The sequence below is a fragment of the Ornithorhynchus anatinus genome, chromosome 16 (genome assembly GCF_004115215.2).
Source record: "Ornithorhynchus anatinus isolate Pmale09 chromosome 16, mOrnAna1.pri.v4, whole genome shotgun sequence".
Classification (NCBI taxonomy): domain Eukaryota; kingdom Metazoa; phylum Chordata; class Mammalia; order Monotremata; family Ornithorhynchidae; genus Ornithorhynchus; species Ornithorhynchus anatinus.
In genome coordinates this window covers 11055385-11074933 of record NC_041743.1, presented here as the reverse complement: position 1 = coordinate 11074933, position 19549 = coordinate 11055385, and the positions used below count along the sequence as shown (strand labels likewise).

The 19549-nt window shown below is 45.3% G+C and overlaps 1 protein-coding gene across 2 annotated transcripts in view; it reads left to right on the top strand.

Moving 5' to 3' along the window:
• The first annotated feature begins 5653 nt into the window (after positions 1–5653).
• NCF2 (neutrophil cytosolic factor 2) overlaps positions 5654–19549 on the top strand; it is a 32518-nt gene continuing 18622 nt past the window's right edge. Inside the window, exons 1-4 of one of the 2 annotated variants that reach the window (XM_029081325.2) lie at positions 5654–5891; positions 8093–8172; positions 12245–12681; positions 13880–13962. In XM_029081325.2, coding sequence (XP_028937158.1) covers positions 12508–12681; positions 13880–13962 — 257 coding nt within the window. In that variant the 5' untranslated portion in view covers positions 5654–5891; positions 8093–8172; positions 12245–12507. The remainder of the gene's footprint in view (positions 5892–8092; positions 8173–12244; positions 12682–13879; positions 13963–19549) is intronic. The other variant, XM_029081326.2, reaches the window with a different exon arrangement.

Sequence of the window (19549 nt, the reverse complement as noted above, 5' to 3'; positions counted from 1 at the left end):
GTTGCTCTTTCAGGAGGTTGGCATTAGCTAATAGAGGCTAATTTCTTCGGGGTTCTGGAGTTTTCCTCATGCAGCCGTAATCTGGGACTTGGTCTCTGACAAACAAACATGAGGTTTAGCTGCCAACATGAGCATCTTAGGGCTTAGCCTCTGGGATCCGAAATTTGAGACTTGGCTTACATCCCGCTTCCCAGTCTCCCAAAGAGCTTCCCCACTCTTCTGTGTGCTTCTGCCCTCCCCCTTCCCCCACTGTGTACTTCTGCCCTCCCTCCTGCCCTTGATAAACTCTTTTGGGAATAACTTGTCTCTAACCTAGTCCTTAGAACAGTGCTTGATGCATTGTAAGCCCTTAACAAATACACTTTGAGGAATATAATGTGCAATTTGGCTTCTCTAAGCATTTCTGGGAAAAAATGGTGCTGGCAGAAACTGGCACTGGACAATTAAGAGTATTGTTAGTTTTATCTTTAGGCCAGCCACTGACTCCAGGCAAAGAAGTAGAGATAACTGAACAGCATAATAATGATAGTATTTAAGTGCTTACCTATGACCCAAACACTGTTCTAAGCACTGGGGCAGATACAAGGTTATCAGGTTGTACATAATCCCTGTCCCATGTGGGGCTCATAGTCTTAATCCCTATTTTACAGATGAGGTAACTGAGGCACAGAGAAGTAAAGTGACTTGCCTATAGTCACAAGATTTAGTGCTACATTGAATAAGTGGGTTGAATGAGAAAAGAGCTAAGGATAATGCCAAGGTTATATGGGCTTGTGAAACAGAGGAGAGTTACCAGTTTTAGCTGAATTTCCCTGATAGTATTTCCAAGATAGTATTTTCCTTTTGACCAACATATTCTAGGGAACTGCTAGGGAGGGGTTAAAGGACCTCTTTTCCAAAAGAGAAGCAGTGTGGCTCAGTGGAAAGAGCATGGGCTTTGGAGTCAGAGGTCATGAGTTCAAATCCCGGCTCTGCCACTTGTCAGCTGTGTGACTGTGGGCAAGTCACTTAACTTCTTTGGGCCTCAGTTACCCCATCTGTAAAATGGGGATTAAGACTGTGAGCTCCATGTGGGACAACCTGATTCCCCCGTGTCTCCCCCCAGCAGCTTAGAACAGTGCTCTGCACATAGTAAGCGCTTAACAAATACCAACATTATTATTATTATTATTATTATTAAAAGACCCTTCTGGGTTTAAGAAGAAAAAATGATTTAAAAAAGACACGGTAAGAAAACTCCTTAAACTCTGTACAAGTCCCAGGGGCTGGCAGTGAGATGGTGTCTGCAAGAGGCCCTGAAGCCTGTTTCCCGGGGCAGACATTTTGTTTCATATCATTTCTTTTCTCCAATGGTGAGAACACCTTAATTTTAAAAATTAGATGTGGTATTCTTGTAGACCAGAGACCATGTCCTGTCTTAACTCTAACTTCTCCAGGACCTAGAAAAATGCTCTGCATAAAATGAGCTCTTAATAACAGTGTTATTTGTTAAGTGCTTACTATGTGCCAAGCACTATACTAAATGCTGGGTAGATAGATGATAATCAAGTCAGACACAGTCCCTGTCAAATGGGGCTCAGTGGGAGTAGAATTGAATCCCCATTTTACAAAGGAGGAAACTGAGGCACAGAAATTAAGTGACTTTCCTGATGTCAAACAGCAGGCGAATACTAAGAATTTAGTACAGTGCTCTGCACACCTAACAAATACCACTGATGATTAAAGTGGTCGAGCTGGGGTTAGAACCGAGTCCCTCTGATTCCAACCAATCAATGGTATTCACTGAGCGCGTACTTTGTGCAGAATACTTTAAGTGGTAGGGAGAATACAGCACAGCAGAGTTGGTAGACCCGTTCCCTGTTCACAAGAAGCTTAAAGACGAGAGCCCAGACTCCCAGGCCTATACGCCTTCCACTTGACTACCCTGTGATGACTTTGGCCTTATCCTTTTTCATCCTTTTCAGGCCAATAGTTATGATCAAAAAGGGGACCTAAAGAGAGAAAAAACAGTGTCCCCTGACGCTCAGGTGCGGCCGCTGTTGAGGAAACTGAAACATCTGCCTCTAGGTGGCGCCACGCGGCCACGTTAGCCTGCCAGGTCCTACCTGCCTAAATTTATTCATTCAATAGTAGTTATTGAGCGCTTACTATGTGCAGAGCACTGTACTAAGCGCTTGGAATGAACAAATCGGCAACATATAGACAGTCCCTGCCCTTTGACAGGCTCACAGTCTAATCGGGGGTGACAGACAGACAAGAACAATGGCAATAAATAGAGTTAAGGGGAAGAACAACTCATTTAAACAATAGCAAATAAATAGAATCAGGACGTGCCTGACTCCGAAAACTTGTCCTGTTATAGAGAAGCTGCAAACATTATGTGTATTTATATGTAGATACATACGTAATAATGTTGGTGTTTGTTAAGCGCTTACTATGTGCCGAGCACTGTTCTGAGCACTGCGGTAGATACAGGGTAATCGGGTCATCCCACGTGAGGCTCACAGTTAATCCCCATTTTACAGATGAGGGAACTGAGGCCCAGAGAAGTGAAGTGACTTGCCCACAGTCACACAGCTGACAAGTGGCAGAGCTGGGAGTTTTAGATTGGCCTAATGTAATCAGGTAAGCCAAGAACCATTTACAAGAATGGGTTTGGGGATTACACTATGAGGGATTTTTCCTTTTTTTAAGCAGAAAACATAGTCTTTCTGCTGAACTTGAAAAAAACTGTCAGAATAAGAGCTGCTCATTTAATTTTATTCTGAAATTCAAATGAATTCTCTGAAATGGGCCAAAACAGACGGGATTGCTAGTCATTAAACAAAATACGGAGCGTGTTATTACATCTGTTGGCTAAAGTAAATTATTAAAAGGTAAATGAGGCTAACCAGAGAGGGAGCTTCAGAAGTTACTGAGCCAGTCTCCCACTTCCAAGAAATAGTGCCCCCAAACTGCCCCAAGTAGATGGATGTTTTGTCCTGGAACTCTGCTCCCCCTGCCTTCCCTGAGTCCTATGGTGCCACCAGCAACCCAGGGCAACTAGGCAGTGGTGAAATGGTACTATCTTCTCCTTAACTGCGCTGAATGCAGCTTAGTCCAGCCATTACAGACAATGGCGGGAGGGCAGAGTGGAAAGAGCACAGACCAGGATTTAGAGGACCTGGAGTCTACTACTGTCTCTGGGTGACCCTGGGCAACCTCACTCAATTTTTTTCTGTGCCTGTTTCCTCAACAGTAAAATTAGATAGTTAATACCTGTCCTCCCTCCTACTTAGACTATGAGCCCTATGTGGCTCATGGGAACTGTATCTAGTCTATCCTGTAATCTACTCCAGTGCTTAGTACAGTGCTTGGCACAAAATAAGCTCTAAATAATTATTGTTACCTATGTAGTCAGGTCTAGGTAGGTCCCTTAGTTCATCCACCTTACCCAAAAGATAGTTGCCTTTCCGTTTCTTAGTAACATTCCCCATCTCATAAATGTCTTGCTGAAACAAGGAAGCTTTTCTTAAATTCTAACTTAAATCCCATCTTACAATTTCTGCCTTTTTTTCCCCCATCCTCTGGGGGTTGGAGAATGGGCCTCTCACTCCATGAACACAAGGTCTCATTGTATCCTTGAGGATTGTTTGTAGACCTTCTGCAGCTGTTCCCCAGGGGACTTTTCCATTGCTGGTCCCAACCCCCAGTTTGAGGCCATGACACATTTCTAGGAAGTGGGGAGGTGGCAGCTATTTTATAACTATGGTATTTATTAAGTGCTTACTATTTGTCTAGCGCTGGGGTAGATTCAAGATAAGTGAGATTGTCCCTCATGGGCCTCACAATATCAAACACGTGATTCATCTCCATTTTACAGTTGAGGAAACTGAGGCTCAGAGTAGTTAAGTGACTTGCCCAAGGTCACACAGCGGGCAAATGGCAGAGCAAGAATTAGAACTCGTCCTCTAGCTCCCAGACCCGTTCTCTTTCTGTTAGGCCACACTACTTCCTTTTCCATGCTATGCTCTGACAGCGCCAAACTTGAACAGATGATATCATCATTAAAAAGACTTCAGGCTTGGCAGCCCTGTCTGGCACCCTGTAGGGGGTTTGGGAGCTAAATTCCACATCTACTACTAATACTATCCTGGATTTCTAAAGTATCTTTCCTGTAAATAGCTCCTAACACTTGCACAAACGTTATCTAATTGGTCCTCCAAACACTTTTGTGAGCCTTCATTTTTTTGCTCAAAGCCACTGATTTTATTGCTCCCCCTTAGTTTTGTATTTACAAATTTTGGGAGTCAGAGGTCATGGGTTCGAATCCCGGTTCTGCCACTTGTCAGCTGTGTGACTGTGGGCAAGTCACTTAACTTCTCTGTGTCTCAGTTACCTCATCTGTAAAATGGGGATTAACTGTGAGCCTTGCATGGGACAACCTGATTACCCTGTTCTACCCCAGTGCTCTGCACATAGTAAACGCTTAACAAATACCAATATTCTTATTATTATTATGCATACAATACAATATATGTTCATAATTGAACACTGACCCAGCACAATGTCTTGCCTTTCTTTCAGCAAGGGAAATAATGATGGCAAAGATGAGTGATGATAATTCTATGACACCTTTAATCACCTTATTCTTTAGATCATTTTTTTTATTGTGAGTTCCACTGTACAAGTTTCTTCCACCCCTCGGTTTTTAAAAAGGTCGCATTCCATGTCCTATCTGGGCTGCCCTGGTCTCCCTTCATTAGTGGGAGGCAAACTGCATTTTTCAAACCAGACAAACCGGTGCCTTATATTTTTACAAGAAATAAGATTTTTCAGCTGTAAATGTATTTCCTCCCACCACAGGCCTGATATCTACCACTCTAGGCCAAACCCCTAGGATCTATTGGAAAAACTTCCACTGGTTAAGGGTAGGGATCGTTGCTCCCATTCTCTGGTTAGACTGAGGCACAGAAAGGTGAAGTGAGCAATCCAAGTTCACAGCTGGTCATCATCCACAACCTGGAGATAGAACCCAGTTCTCCTAACTCCCCATCTAGTGATCAAGCCTCTAGACAACATTTTCCATTGTGATCCTGGGAAAACAAATTCCCCTACGACTCATATCAATCATGCTTATTGAGTGTTTACTGTGTGCAGCTCACTGTAGCAAGCGCTTAGGAGAGTGCAATACCACAGAGTTGGCAGACACATCCCCTCGCATCTTAACAACTCCCTTTCCCTTCTTCGGCCACACCACTCCCTCAGAATAACCACCACCTTTGCTGCTGTGTCGACCCTATGCCCTGAAACCATGAGCCTGCCCCAGGTGTCTTTCATTGTGTGATTATATCTTACCTCCTCCCTCCATTTCCCTGATCCATCCACTGTTTGCCATGTAGTCCTCTTCCTCCTCCCCGCACCTGGCACACACACCCTGAGCCACAGGGCAGCTGGATCTAGATCAGGGTGAGTAAAAGAAAAAGACTTTTAATGACTTAACTGAATGACAGCTGGCAGAGATGGGGAGACTCCCATCATGCTGGATAGGGTCAGCAAGCATCTCTATTGCTTGATCTTTAAGGGGTTTAGGAGGTTCCACACTCAAGAGAAAATAAGGGAGTTGAAAAAGCAGGAAGCAGGAAGTCAGCGAGCCTGAGGTTCCACAGTTAAATTCATTTTCTTTCATATAGTTCAAGTTAGGACTCTTTGAATGCATGAAAATGTAGGTGCCTAGTGTTCCAGTAGATGAATCTCAGAGCCCTATCTTCATGTTACTTGGAGATCCCCTAGGAAAAGACTATTTGCTAAGAGTCAAGCAAGAGGACTTACCAAGGATTGGATACAATCAGAAGACTGGGGATTTGTACTGCAAGAAATTTGAGGGTACTGAAACCAAGCCAGACTGAACGGTGAGCTGCTTTCAATGTTACCTGCTTTCTTACTATTTTGTACCACCCAAGTATAATCTGCTAATATCTGTTACTCATGATAAAGTTGTCTCTAGAAAAGTCCCTCTCAGGGTTCAATCAATCCTAATGGGAGAGTGTTTAGAGAGAGATGGAGAAGCAGCATGGCCTAGAGGAAAGACACAGGCCTGGTAGTCAGAGGACCTGGGTTCTAATTCCAGCTCTGCCACTTGTCTGCTGTGCCCTTGACTTAACTTCTTGTTGCCTCATTTGTAAAATGGGAATTAAGACTGTGAGCCCTATGTGGGTCAAGGACTGTGTCCAACCTGATTAGAACAGTGCCTGGTACATAGTAAATGCTTAACCAATACCATTAAAAATTTTCCCTTTTGGTTCTCTGTTAATCCCCTCTTTGAAAGTGACACTCCTGTTTTGATTTCAAATGGTGCTTCCCTCTTGGGCAGAGATGAATGTAGAGCCTCTAGTGTATCTCTGCGTCTCCCAGCCCCTGTGTGTTAATGTTGGTCGCTATAGAGCTCCTGGAAGATGGATTTGGGATAGGGCAGTTCCTCTAGAATTCTCAGCTAGTAGGAGGAGTATAGCAAAGAGGAAATGTTTGAGGCAGATTTTTAGGATGTAATGAAAACAGAAACCCCAGTTCTAGTATTCCAAGACTACTCTGCTTGGCCTCCTCTTCCTCTAAGACAGTGTAGCACCATGTCTTGCAGTTTACAGGTCTTCTCTTTCGGAGGAAGGGATTTTGTCAGCCTCATTGATGTTGGCTGGTTTACTGGTTAGAAATTCCCTTTAAAGCCTTCCAAAGAAGTCAAATCAGTGATCGCCTACTCCCAACCTTCTCGTCATAAAGCCTTTGCTCTTAGCTACGTGGTGTCCAAGACTGCAGCACTTTCTTCTCTCAAAGACCATTAAGAAGCCATTCGCTGTAAAGGAGAAAGACTTCCTGTGCAAAACCCAGCTCATGAACTGCAGTTAAGTCACCACGTGCAGCCTCACCCACTACTCTAGGCGATTTTCTATCCCAGTGACAACGCCAAGTTCATCTCCTACAGGCTCAGGCCTGCAGTCCCTATCTTGAAGATCTGCTATACATTGTTTGGAGAGGGAGCCCTTGTGTGCAGAGTGTTCTCTTACCACTGAAGTGGCCATTTTTCCCTACACACTTTGATTGCTGGCGAAGGTCCTGAGTCTCTCTCTTTTGGCTCAGGGGACCAGGACAGCAGTGATGTGGCAAGTTACCTATTGGTTGTCTTCTTCCTTCTCCTGTTGCTCGTCGTAGCCAGTTTTCTGCACCCTGTTCGCTGTTCTGGCATAGGGGAAATGCAGGCAGGGAACCAACAGGAACCTGTTCGTGGCAGCTACTCGAAGTAGGGTAACCTGTGAAGTTCTGGTTAAGACTAGCTGGAAATATTGGGTGATCAAGTGCCATGAGATCACACTCAGTTCTTACTCATTTTGCATAGCTAAGCAGAGCTCCTGACCTTCAACAACAGACAAAGAGAGTTTCTTGGGGAGGGGTGATTTAGACACTAAATTGAGGTAGGCTTGGGAGGGGTGATTTAGATGCTAAATTGAGGAAGACTTCAATTTACCAGAAGGGATCTAGGAAGACCACTTAATCCATTCTGCTGACTCTGGGCCATACCAGAAAAATGGCTGTCTATAATCTCAGCTATGCACAGTCTGAGGGGAAAGAACATGGGACTACAAAACAGGAGACCTGGATTCTAAACTCAGCTCTGACATTTGCCTTTTTTCTTTTTCTTTTTTTTTTGGAAATAGTATTTCAGTGCTTACTATGTGTCAGACACCGTAGCAAGCATCGGGGTTGATATAAACTAATCTGGTTGGACACAATCCAGGGGGTTCACAGTCTTAATCCCCGTTTTTACAGATGAGATAACTGAGGCCCAGAAATGTCAGGTGATTTGTCCAAGTCACATAACTGAAAAATGGTCTTCTGTGTGATTGTAAGTCACTTCAATCACTTCTCTGTGCTTTCAGTTTTCTCATCTGTCAAATGGGGATTCAATAACTGTTCTCCCTCCCTCTTAAACTGTGAACCCTATATGGGACATGGACTGTGTCCGATCCACTTATATTGTATCCACCCTAGCACGAAGTACAGTGCTGGACATATAGTAAGTGCTTATTTAAATACCATGATTATTTATTTTCGCTTGAAGGGATATTTCCGCCTTGCTGTTGAAGTGCAGGTCCCTCCTCATCCTGGCACTTTGGTGCTTGGTGCTGGAGGAGTCTGAAGGTAAGAGAAATCAGCTCTTCTCCCTTCTTTCAAACTCCCCACGCTTCCTTCCCTCACTGGTTGAACCGTGAAGCAATGGGCTGGGACCTGTGCTATCAGATTCAGGAAGAACGCAATCGGAACTGATGAAGAAAGGTCTGTTTTGTCAGCGGGGAATTGTTACCCAAACTGAAGAGAGTTGTGGAAAGATGCCTGATCTGGCACTAGTCTTAAAGCACAGCTTGAGGGAGGCATGGAGCCAAAGGAAACATACAAATTATGGAGCAGAGTGTAAAATTTCAAAGATGACCATCTCCACCACACTTGGGTCTGAGGCTTAATATCAAGCACTCACAATGTGCAAGATGCAGTGTGCATCACTGACAGATTTTCCTACTGCTTCTGAGTGACAGTTTAAAAAGATCAAAGTACGATCAACACTCTTGCCCAACTAATATATTTGCACCATATAGGGCTTTCCTCTTGGAATTCTGATCATTACGAAGCCTTTGTTAAAGGAGTAGAAACTGTTTCCTGAGTGCTGCCTTCCAGCTTGGGTTTACCTCCTGGTCCATAGGTGGGGCCGGTGAAACCTTTTAAGAAGCAGGATCTGTAGTAGGGCCAGGCCTCCCAGCAGTAGTATCCATCAGTGGTATTTATTGAGCGCTTACTGTGTGATGAGCACTGTACTGACCGCTTGGGAGAGTACAGTACAACAGATTTAGCAGACAGGTTCCTTGCCTGCATGAGAATATAAAAGGAGAACTCAACAGCTTTAGAGACCAAGACCTTCGACTCCCCATCGCCTCCACAACCAGCCTGTGCCACACCAAGAATAGACCCGTGAACTCTACCGTCTCAAAGCTCACTCTGTAAAGCAGCTTGGCATCAGTAATAGAGCAGCACTGGACCTTGGATATGGTACTGGTCTGCCCAGATGGCCGTTTCTAGAGTCCAGAATTTTAGAGCCCTTCATTTACTGGAACCGAAATGCCTTATCCCACCCTCCCCACCCACTCCACCCCAAATGCTAGAGCCAAGGTGAAAGTGAAAAGAGACATGTAAGCCTCACACCTCTTACACCATGTCCTTGGACAAAATTGTCTCGGGCTAAATGTGTCCAGGAGCTGGACTCTGATTTCCAGAGGATCAGGTATTTTGGCCAGTCTCTCTCAGGGTGCTGGTAATAGGGTAGTGTTAGCCAAAGCCCAAGTTCTCATCTGCTCAGAGCCTTCACACCGACTGAAATCCCCACAAAACAATTTTATCACAAGACCTAGATTTCCTCCAACCTTATGTAGCTTAAAAGGAATAAATCTGGGACTGAAGATGTCCCTGGACTTCCTGCATTAGGGCCTCAGTCCCATCAGTGGGACTTTGTTCATTCATTCATTCAATAGTATTTATTGAGCGCTTACTATGTGCACAGCACTGTACTAAGGGCTTGGAATGTACACATCGGTAACAGATAGAGACAGTCCCTGCTCTTTGACGGGCTTACAGTCTAATCGGGGGAGACAGACAGACAAGAACAATGGCAATAAGTAGAATCGAGGGGAAGAACATCTCATTAAAACAATAGCAAATAAATAGAATCAAGGTGATGTACATCTCATTAACAAAATAAATAGGGTAATGACAAAATAAATAGGGTAGGAATGCCGTTGTCAACCTCCATTCCAGAAAGGCTATAGTGGGAGAGGGATTTGTCTGCATGAAAACCAACAGTAACTCAGTCATGGAGTATATAAAAGGATTTCCATAGCACTAACGATACCTGACAGAGTGTCAAGGTTCTTCAGGCCTGGGAATAATTGCCCTGAATAATAAAGCAACATGCTAAGCTTTTATGTAGTGCCATGTGACTGCTTCCAATATAGAGCCAGTTCCCTGGCTGTCAGCCGGTACCCCAAAGCCCAGACGGAACAGCCCGTGTTTATTTTATCACATTCTCCAGAGGGAAGAAGGGGTTAACTAAAGTCTGTCCACACTTCTGCTCTCTTCACCAGATCTCGCTGTCCGGGGATCATGTCCCCTTGTCTTCACGAAGGGAGATATGTCCCGGGTCATTCCAGAGTCAGAGTCAGTTCAGTCAGAGTCAGTTGAATTGAGCTCTTACTGTGTGCAGGGCACTGTACTAAGCACTTGGGAGAGCGCAACACAACATTAAACAGACACATTCCCGGCCCACGATGAGCTTACAGCCTAGAGGGGGAGACAGGCATTAATATAAATAAATAGGATTACAGATATGTACATAAGTGCTGTGGGGCTGGGAGGGGGGATGAATAAATGGAGCAGGTCAGGGCAATGCAGAAGGGAGTGGGAGAAGAGAAAAGGAGGGTTCCGTTAGGGAAGGTCTCTTGGAGGACATGTGCCTTCAATAAGGTTTTGAAATTGGGGAGAGTAATTTTCTGCCAGCTATGAAGAGGGAGGGTATTCGAGGCCAGAAGCAGGGTGAGATTGAGGTACAGTGAGAAGGTTAGCGGAAGAGCAAAGTGTGTGGACTGAGTTTTACATCTCCATTTCCAGCCCTGATCTCTCTCTCTCTCTCTTCCTCTCCCTCTCCTTTCCCCTCTCCCTTTCTCTCCCGGCAGTCTCGCACTTCCTCTTGGATGTCCTTCCGTCACCTCTAACTTGTCAAAAACAGAACTTCTTATCTTCCCACCCAAGCCCTGTCCTCCCCATCACTGTCCCATGACTGTAGACAGCTAAGAGATCTAGAAACTGCCACAGAGAAGGAGAAGATTAAGGCAGGAGTGGAGACCTATTGATATTTCTCTTTCATGCCTGCTCTACATGTCCCTTAATTTCTTTGTGCTTCATCGTGTGTAAAGTGGGGATCAATCAATTGATCAGTGGTATTTATTGAATGCTTACTGTGTGGAGAGCACTGTACTAAGTGTACTAAGCACTGTATTTCCAACAACAGAGTGGGAAGATGTGATTCCCGTCCACAAGGAGATTCCAGTCTACAGGGGGAGATAGACATTAAAATAGATTATGGAGAGGTGAAAAAGTAGAGCATAGGAATATTTTCATAAGTACTGGGGGTCTGGGATGTGTGTCAAAGTGCTTAAGGGGGTACACTGCCAAGTGCAAAATCGATGCAGGAGGGGTGGATGGGTGGGGAAGTGGGGGTTTAGTCTGGGAAGGCATCTTGGAGGAGATGTGATTTTTAGGAGCATTTTGAAGGTGGGATGAGTGGTGAACTGTCAGATATTAAGGGGGAAGGGCCTTCTAAGTCAGCTGGAGGATAGATGAGATTGAGGTGTTAGAGGAGTGGAATGTGTTGGGTTGTAGTAAGGGATCAGAGATGTTACCTAGGAGAGAGATCTGATTGTTATCATTATTACTGGGAAGAGAGTGGGGGATGGAGGGAGGAAACTGTTGAAAAGCACCATCTGAACTCTCCCATCAGAAAACCTGGGTTTTTTGGGTTTTTTTAAAAATCCCCTTAGCACTGCTGAATTGGGCAGTTTTGCCTGGGGCAGAGTTGCTTGGTTTAGGGTATTCTCTCCAACCACTAGCCTCAGTCTCCTTGGCTCCTGCTGGACCTTGCCCATGGATGAGCAGTGCCCCATGCCCACTTTTCTTCCCACTCCAATGCAGCTCATACCTGGAAAAGCAGAGATCTAATGCCTTGAGGTAAATGGGCAGACCAGCAGTCCTTCTCCATTGTCTGTGACAGTGGGTGGTCAGAAGATTCACCAACTAAATTTTGACTTGAACAGGATGGGAGATTTGGAAATAGAGAAAGCCACTCCAGGAGGACTTCCCAGGACCTATCGTAAGGGGATGTTTAGAATCTCCATTCAGTTCTGAGCTTTCCCTGGTTCCAGGGGCAGTGTCTGGGAGGCCATCGGCAATCAGGTCGGAAGACATTTTGGAGAGACCACAGATTTCTGAGAGCAGAGCTCCCAGGAAGGAAGGGGAAGGGTATTGGGTAAGTTGTCCCGAATGAGATATCTTTAAGTGGGAGGGCCTTATGATGACAGAGCAGAATCATTTTGGGGAACTGACCCATCCCGGGTACCATCTGGTGTACTTCCTCTCTCTCACCCTCCTTTCTTTTCTCTCATTGGAGCTGCAGGGCTGGGTTTCAGTTGCTGAAGCGTGGGGACATTTCCTGAGGAGTTTGCAACACCGAGAAGTTAACTCCGGGACCGGCATTATCTTCTGAGTCACAGTGAGACAAGATAAGCCACCTCTGTCACAAGGGAAACTCGGGGAGAGGTGGTCGGCGGGGTCGACCCTCTGTCAAATAGAGTTCCTCGCTGATCAGCTACAACCCAGCCTCATTCTAAGAGTCCCACAGTTCCTCTCGGGCCTCCTGTTCAAGCGCCTCACTTGACCATGTCCTTAGCTGAGGCAATCCGACTCTGGAACGAAGGCGTGATCGCGGCGGACAAGAAGGATTGGAAGGGAGCCCTGGATGCCTTCACTGCAGTCCAAGATCCCCATTCCAGGATCTGCTTTAATATCGGATGTATCCACCTGATTCTGAAAAATTTGCCGGAGGCAAAGGAGGTGAGTGGAGGAGCCTCATCCCCACATTCTAGACCACTGTCAGTTTCTACATGTGACTGACCATTCAGGGGATTCAAAGAATCAGCATTTCAGACCACCGAGCAGACCGACGGGTTAACCAAAGCCCTAGAACACATGCATTTCCCTAAATTGAGGTTTTGTCCAGCAAGGAAGATGGCCTCCTGATATACACACCCTGCTGGGAAGGCTGGAGGGGAACTGGCTCCCTTACTTAGGAAGCACCAGAGTGATGAACTGGACAACTGGTTAGAGAGGGAGAAAGCCCTCCATGGAAATGTTGTTGCAGGCAGACACAGTCTGAAAGTTTGGAGGGAGGCAGCTAGCACCAGGGTAACCGTGAAGGATTTTCTAAAGATCACAGGGACTGTTCCTGAAGTCTCGTGGCATTAAAAATCCCCAAAATGCCATTCCCAATAGGGTCACTCGGCATCCAAAAACGGAGATGGAAATAATCATTGTCACATTATGATTAAGGGCCTTTCATCTATCTTCCTTCTTGATCTTTCTCTGGATCTCCTTCCCCACCTTTCCTCTTGGTGTCCTTCCCCTCTCTCTGTGCTTCCTTTATTTTTCCTACTGGCTCCTCTGAAAGTGGTACTGCTAGATGGCATCATGTTCCCCTGGAGCACTACCCAGAGGAGACTGCAGTGATGGTGCCTGATGATCCTGCCTCATCTTGGGTTGAGGGAGGACCCAAAGTTGCAGTGACCCAGATCCTCCTGCCAGGTGCCCTCAACCCCCTCAGGCCACACTGATTTGGTATTGAGAAGCAGCGTAGCCTAGTGGAAAGTCTCTGGACCTGGGAGTCAGAGGACCTGGGTGTAGCTCTGCCATTTGCAAACGGGGGCAAGTCATTTAACTTTATCTGTCTCATCTTCCTCTTATGCAAAATGGGGATTCAGTGCTTGTTCTCCCTCCCTCTTAGACTGTGAGTCTCGTGAAGGAACTTGTATCTATCCCAGGGTTTACTACAGAGCGTGGCATGTAGTAAACACTGAAAAAAAAATCACCCCAAAGATCATCAGTGTTTTCATGATGGAAAAAGCACCACAGGGGCAGGGCATACCATCAGCTATGACCCCTCCTTCTTCCAAAACTTCATCCAAGATTATCACTCTATCTTTTCACTTTCTTGTGCCAGTGCCATGAATTAATTCATTCTTTCTGCTCTCTACAGGCCTTTGCCAGGAGCATTAGTCGTGACCGGCATTTAGCTGTGGCTTATTTCCAACGAGGGATGGTCTTTTACAGGACAGATAAGTAAGTAGTCAATATTATGCAAATAGGGAACTGCAGGTTACAAGGTTCTGTGTGCTATTTTAGGAAATGTGTTCTTGATTTGGGACAGTAAAAATGACTTTTTTAAAGATGGTACTTGTTAAGCACTTACCATGTGCCAGGCACTGTATTAAGCACTGGGGTAGATACAAGCCAATCAGGGTGCACAAAGCCCGTGCCCCACATGGGGTTCTCAGTATTAATCTCCATTTTACAGATGAGGTAACGGAGACACAGAGAAGTTGTGACTTGCCCTAGGTTACATAGCTGACAAGTGGCAGAAATGGGATTTGAACCCAGGTCCTCTGACTCCCAGGTCTGTGGTCTTTTATTCATTCATTCAATCGCATTTATTGAGCCCTTATCGTGCGGAGAGCACTGTACTAAGTGCTTGGAAAGTACAATTCAGCAAAAAAGAGAGACAATCCCTGCCCACAACTAGACCACACTGTTTCCTGAGATCTAAAATAAAAATGCTTCGTGACTATAAACTCCCAACTTGGACTGGCTTGGACAGAATGGGGTGCACAAATGTGTTCATTTCTAGGATGGCTCTAACTGGTCCCAAGGAACCTTATGGTGCAAGCCATCTTATCTCTGCTAGGATGCCTGAAAGCAACCAAGAAGGTGTTCCCTTGATCATTCATTCAATCTAATTTATTGAGCACTTTGTGTGTGTACAGCACTGTCCTAAGTGCTTATTTAGGAAAGTACAATGCAACAATAATAAACAGTGGCATTCTCTGCCCACAATGGGCTTGCACTCTAGAGTAGGGGAGGCAGACATCCTGACACTCCACACCTCAAATCCACAATGGTGTGTGAAGCCCACTACTTGGTGCTATCAGTGTATTGTCCTAGGTGCTGGAATGACCGATGGATTGTCCATCACTGCGGAGTCACCAAGGAAGCTTATGTTGATTGTTGATGATTGTGGAAGATTGTGGACTCTAGATTGTAATAATGATAATAATAATGATGGTATTTGTTAAGCACTTACTATGTGTCAAGCACTGTTCTAAGCAATGGGGCAGTTCAGTCTAATCAGGTTAGACACAGACATGTCCATGTCCCACATGGGGTTCCCAGCCTTAATCCCCATTTTACAGATGAGGTAACTGAGGTGCAGAAAAGTTAAGTGACTTGCCCAAAGTCACACAGCAGGCAAGTGGCAGAGCTGGGTTTAGAACCCAGGCCCTTCTGATTCCTAGGCCCATGTCCTATTCACTAGGCCACACTGCTTCTCCTTGTAAGATAGATTGTAAACTCTTTGAAGGCGGAGATCTCTCCAGAGCACCTAGTACAGTGCTCTGCACCAAGAAGGACCTCAAATACATCGACTGATTTGAATTCCTGGAGGGCAAAGAACCCTGCTTGGAAGATAGGTGCATAGCACACTGAGGGCACTAAATATCATGAGAATGACTCCTTGCTTGGGCTAGCTAGGTTTAGCTTCAGTATTGTTATTAAGGGGGTTGATGAACAAATATTTCAATCTAGTTTAAGATGCACTTTCCACCCCAAAGTTGTTGGTAATGCCTCTCCTTCTAAGAGCTTCTTTATTGTGTAGACAGCAAACCAACTCAGACTAATACTCCTGAAAGAGGGAGACATCCATCTCGAGTCATCTTGTGTGGTACTCCAACAGATGAGAAGCAGAATGGCCTAGCAGAAAGGGCACATGTCTGAAAGGCAGAGGAACTGGGTTCTAATCCTACCTCCAGCCCTTGCCTGCTGTATGACCTTCGGCAAGTCACCTAACTTCTCTGTGCCTCAGTTTCCTCATCTGGAAAATGGGAATGAATTATCTCTTCTCTCTTCCCCCTTAGACTATGAGCCCCCTGTGTAATAGGGACTGTGTCTGATCTGATTATCTTGTGTCTAGGCCAGTGCTTAGTACAGCATTGGGCACATACTAAGTGCTAACAAATACCAGGATTATTATCAATAGTCACTGCTCCCTCACCCAACTTCTCAAAGTATTTTAGGTCCAGTGCAGCAGTTGGACTAGGTAGTACTTTGGCTACCAGTCTAAGATGGTCAAATGATTACAATGATGGTAATAGATCTGTTGATTTTGGCTTAATGTGGGTGTAATAATTGTTATAGTTATCTCAACAACTGGTATACACCTGTTTAAACATTTTTAGGAACTAAGGATTCATTACATAACCAAAGCATTTTTGTATTGCTACTGGCTGTTTTTTTAATCAGTCAACAATCAGTGGTATTTATTTAGTGCTTACTGTGTGAAGAGCACTGTACTGAGCACTTGGGGGAGTAAAATATAACAAGAGATGATAGACACAAGGAGCTTACAGTCTTAAGGGAGAGACTGACATTAAAAAGAGTTGCATATCAAGGTGCATATGCAAAGTGAGGTGCTTATCAAGTATTTACAAGATACAGGTCCAAGTACATAATTTATACAGAAGGGAGAGAGAGTAAGAGAAATGAGTGCTTAAGTAGTGGAAGGCCTCTTGGAGGAGGTGTGATTTTAGGCAGGTTTTGATGGCAGGGGAGAGTGTTGGTCTTTTGGATATGAAGGGGGAGGGAGGGAGTTACAAGCCAGCGAGAGGTTGTGAGTAAGGGGTCAGCGGTGAGATAGAAATAGTGAGATAGAGATGGAAGTACAGTGAGTAGGTTGGCGTAAAGAGCAACCAAGTTTGCAGGCAGAGATGTAGTAGATCAGCAAGGTAAAGTGGAATGGGAAAAGCCTTAAAGCAGATGGAGTTACTGTTTGATGCGGAGGTGGTTGGGCAACTTTTGGAAGTTTTTGAGGAATGGACAGTTATGAGCTGAATTTTTTTTAGAAAAATGAGTGAAATACGGAATATAATGAGGAGAGCCGGGACGCAGGGAGGTCAGTAAGGAGGGCGATTCAGGAGTAAAGGCAGTATATAAGTGCTTGTATCAGTATGGTAGTTTGGATGCAGTGGAAAGGGAGGATTCGATTTTACCCAATGCCTGAATTGTCACAAGAGGGCGAGATCCATTTGTATTTGCCAGGTTAGCATTAAACTCTTAGAGTCTGAATTTTCCCCTGCTTATCCAGTAGAGACACCTATGAATTCGTGGAGAAGGAGCTTCTGGAGGGGAAAGGGGTATCCTGATTTGTTAAGGACTTACTATGTGCCAGGCGTTGTACTAAGCACTGGGGTAGATATAAGATAATCAGGTTGGACGTAGCCCATGTCCCACCTGGGACTCACAGTCTAGATTCCCGTTTAACAGATGAGATAACTGAGGCACAGAAATTAAGTGACGGCTCACGATCACCACAGCAGACAAGCGGCGGAGCTGGGATTAGAATCCAGCTCCTTCTGACTACCAGGTCCATGCTCTATCTACTGGCCACGCTGCTGCTGCTTATTCCTTTTTATCTTCTTTTCCTTTTTCAGTGGTCCGCTCTGGAATTTTCCCTGCACTTGCTAGTTATGTAAGGTCCTTGCCTTGGAAAAAGTAGCATTGTATTCTCCCAGGCGATTAGGACGCACTCTGCATATAGTAAGTGCTAAATAAATTCCATTGATTGAGGGCGCCTTGCACTGCCTGGGGCCATTCACAAAGGCAGGGCAATGGAAAATGCTGGAAGCCATTCTGCTACTGTTATTCCCACCCCGCACCTCCACCTCCTTCCTGCTCCACCACTTTCTCCGCCCACCAGTTCTGTGGGTCCTGGGGAGCCTTGGACTGGAGAGGGAGAGTCAGACTCAACACCAAAAATAGAACTGCAACTGGACTCTTAGTTGCCGGTGTTCGTTTCTTTTTTTTTAAAAAAAATGGTATTTGATAAGCACTTACTATGTGCCAAGGACTGTACTAAGTGCTGGGGTAGATACAAGCGCTTAGTACACTGCACACAGTGAGCACTTAATAAATAAGATTGAATAAACACAAGCTAATCAGGACTGACGCAATCCCGTACCACAAAAGATTCGTTGTCTAATTCTGCGGCAATCAAGGGTAAAACACCTTTGAATCTCAGAGAGCCACTGCAGAAAGGGAAGCAGCAGCCTCTCCTCTATCAGTCATTGATTCATTCAGTCGTACTTATTGAGCGGATAGCAGGGTACTAAGCGCTTGGAAAATACAATTCCACAATAGAAACAATCCCTGCCCACATTAGGTTTACAGTCTAGAAGGGGGGAGACACATCAAAACAAGTAAACAGGCATCAATTTAGAATAAAATTATAGATATATACACATCAAAACAAGCCCATTGTAAACAAGTAAACAGGCATCAATATAGAATAGAATTATAGATATATACACATCAAAACAAGCCCATTGTCAATATCCACCTGAGAAATCAATGCATGCCCACGTCCCACAGGGAATTCTTCTCTAGAAGGAGCAGCCATAGTTGGCAATGCCTCGGGACCACTGCTCCAAAGTGATTCTGAATTCTAATTCTGGCTCCACCACTTACCTGCTGTGTGACCTTGGGCAAGTCACTTCACTTCTCTGTGCCTCACTTCCATCATCTACAAAATGGGGATTAAGATTGTGAATGCTACAAGGGACATGGATTGTGTCCCACCTGATTAGCTTGTATCAACCCTAGGCACGTAGTAAAGCGTTTAACAGATACCATTTAAAAAAACCCAGAAAGCAAAGGGTTCAGTCAGAAGGAGGTTGCTGCTGCCACCACCCAGCCTGGCTCCGTAGCTGCCAAGGTGCCCCCACGCTTCTCACATGGTCTTTCGCTTCCTGAGGGTGTGGGTGAGAAAAACAACCCATCCGTCCACCCAGAAGCCTTCCCTGCCCAGAGCTGCCAGCCCTCCAGCAGCTTTCTGGGGGCCTCGAATTTCCAAATGTCACAACAAACAAAAAAAATCCCTCCTGCCTGCCTCTGAGCCACAAAGCTGGCACTTTTCCAGCAAGAGAGTAGCCTTCTGCCGACAAGCAGCCCACCCTCATGTGGTTGGCTGCTTTCTATTTTAAAATCTTTTCACTGAGATTATTCAGAAACAGAACAGCAGCTAACACGCCTGTGTGTCAAGACCCACTCTGTCGTGGCTGAAACCAAATGGAACAAAGGAGGCGGAGGAGGACCAGAATTGCGTTGTCAGAGAGGATGGCAGGCATTTGAGGAAGGAAGCTTCTGTCAGGCAAGGGTCATTTCCACCTCTTCCCCCGGCTGCTTATTATTGGATTTTTTTTTTCATAACTGGGCCAGAAAGCAAGACTTCTTTTTCCATATTTCACTAGCTCGGTCTCTCCCTCTCCCCCTCACCTTGGCACTGTGAACTTTGAAACGTGCTATACTATAAGAGAGTTGATGCTAAATCAACATCATTAAAGAAGCAAGACACCAGTTAGGGCCACATTTCTTCCCAAGTGAAGTGCATCTGCTTATTCAGGAGGGAATCCGGGCAATACCAGGGCCTAGGATCCTTCGAGAACTTGAACTTGCCTGTTCTGCAAAAAAGGCCATGTCGTGGAAAGAGCCTATGCCTTGGGAGAGCTAAGTTCTAGGCCAGCTCCACCACTGTCTTACTGGGGCACTCTGAGCACTGCTGTGCTTAGCTTCTCTGTGCCTTATGCGAGGTATGTTGTGTGAG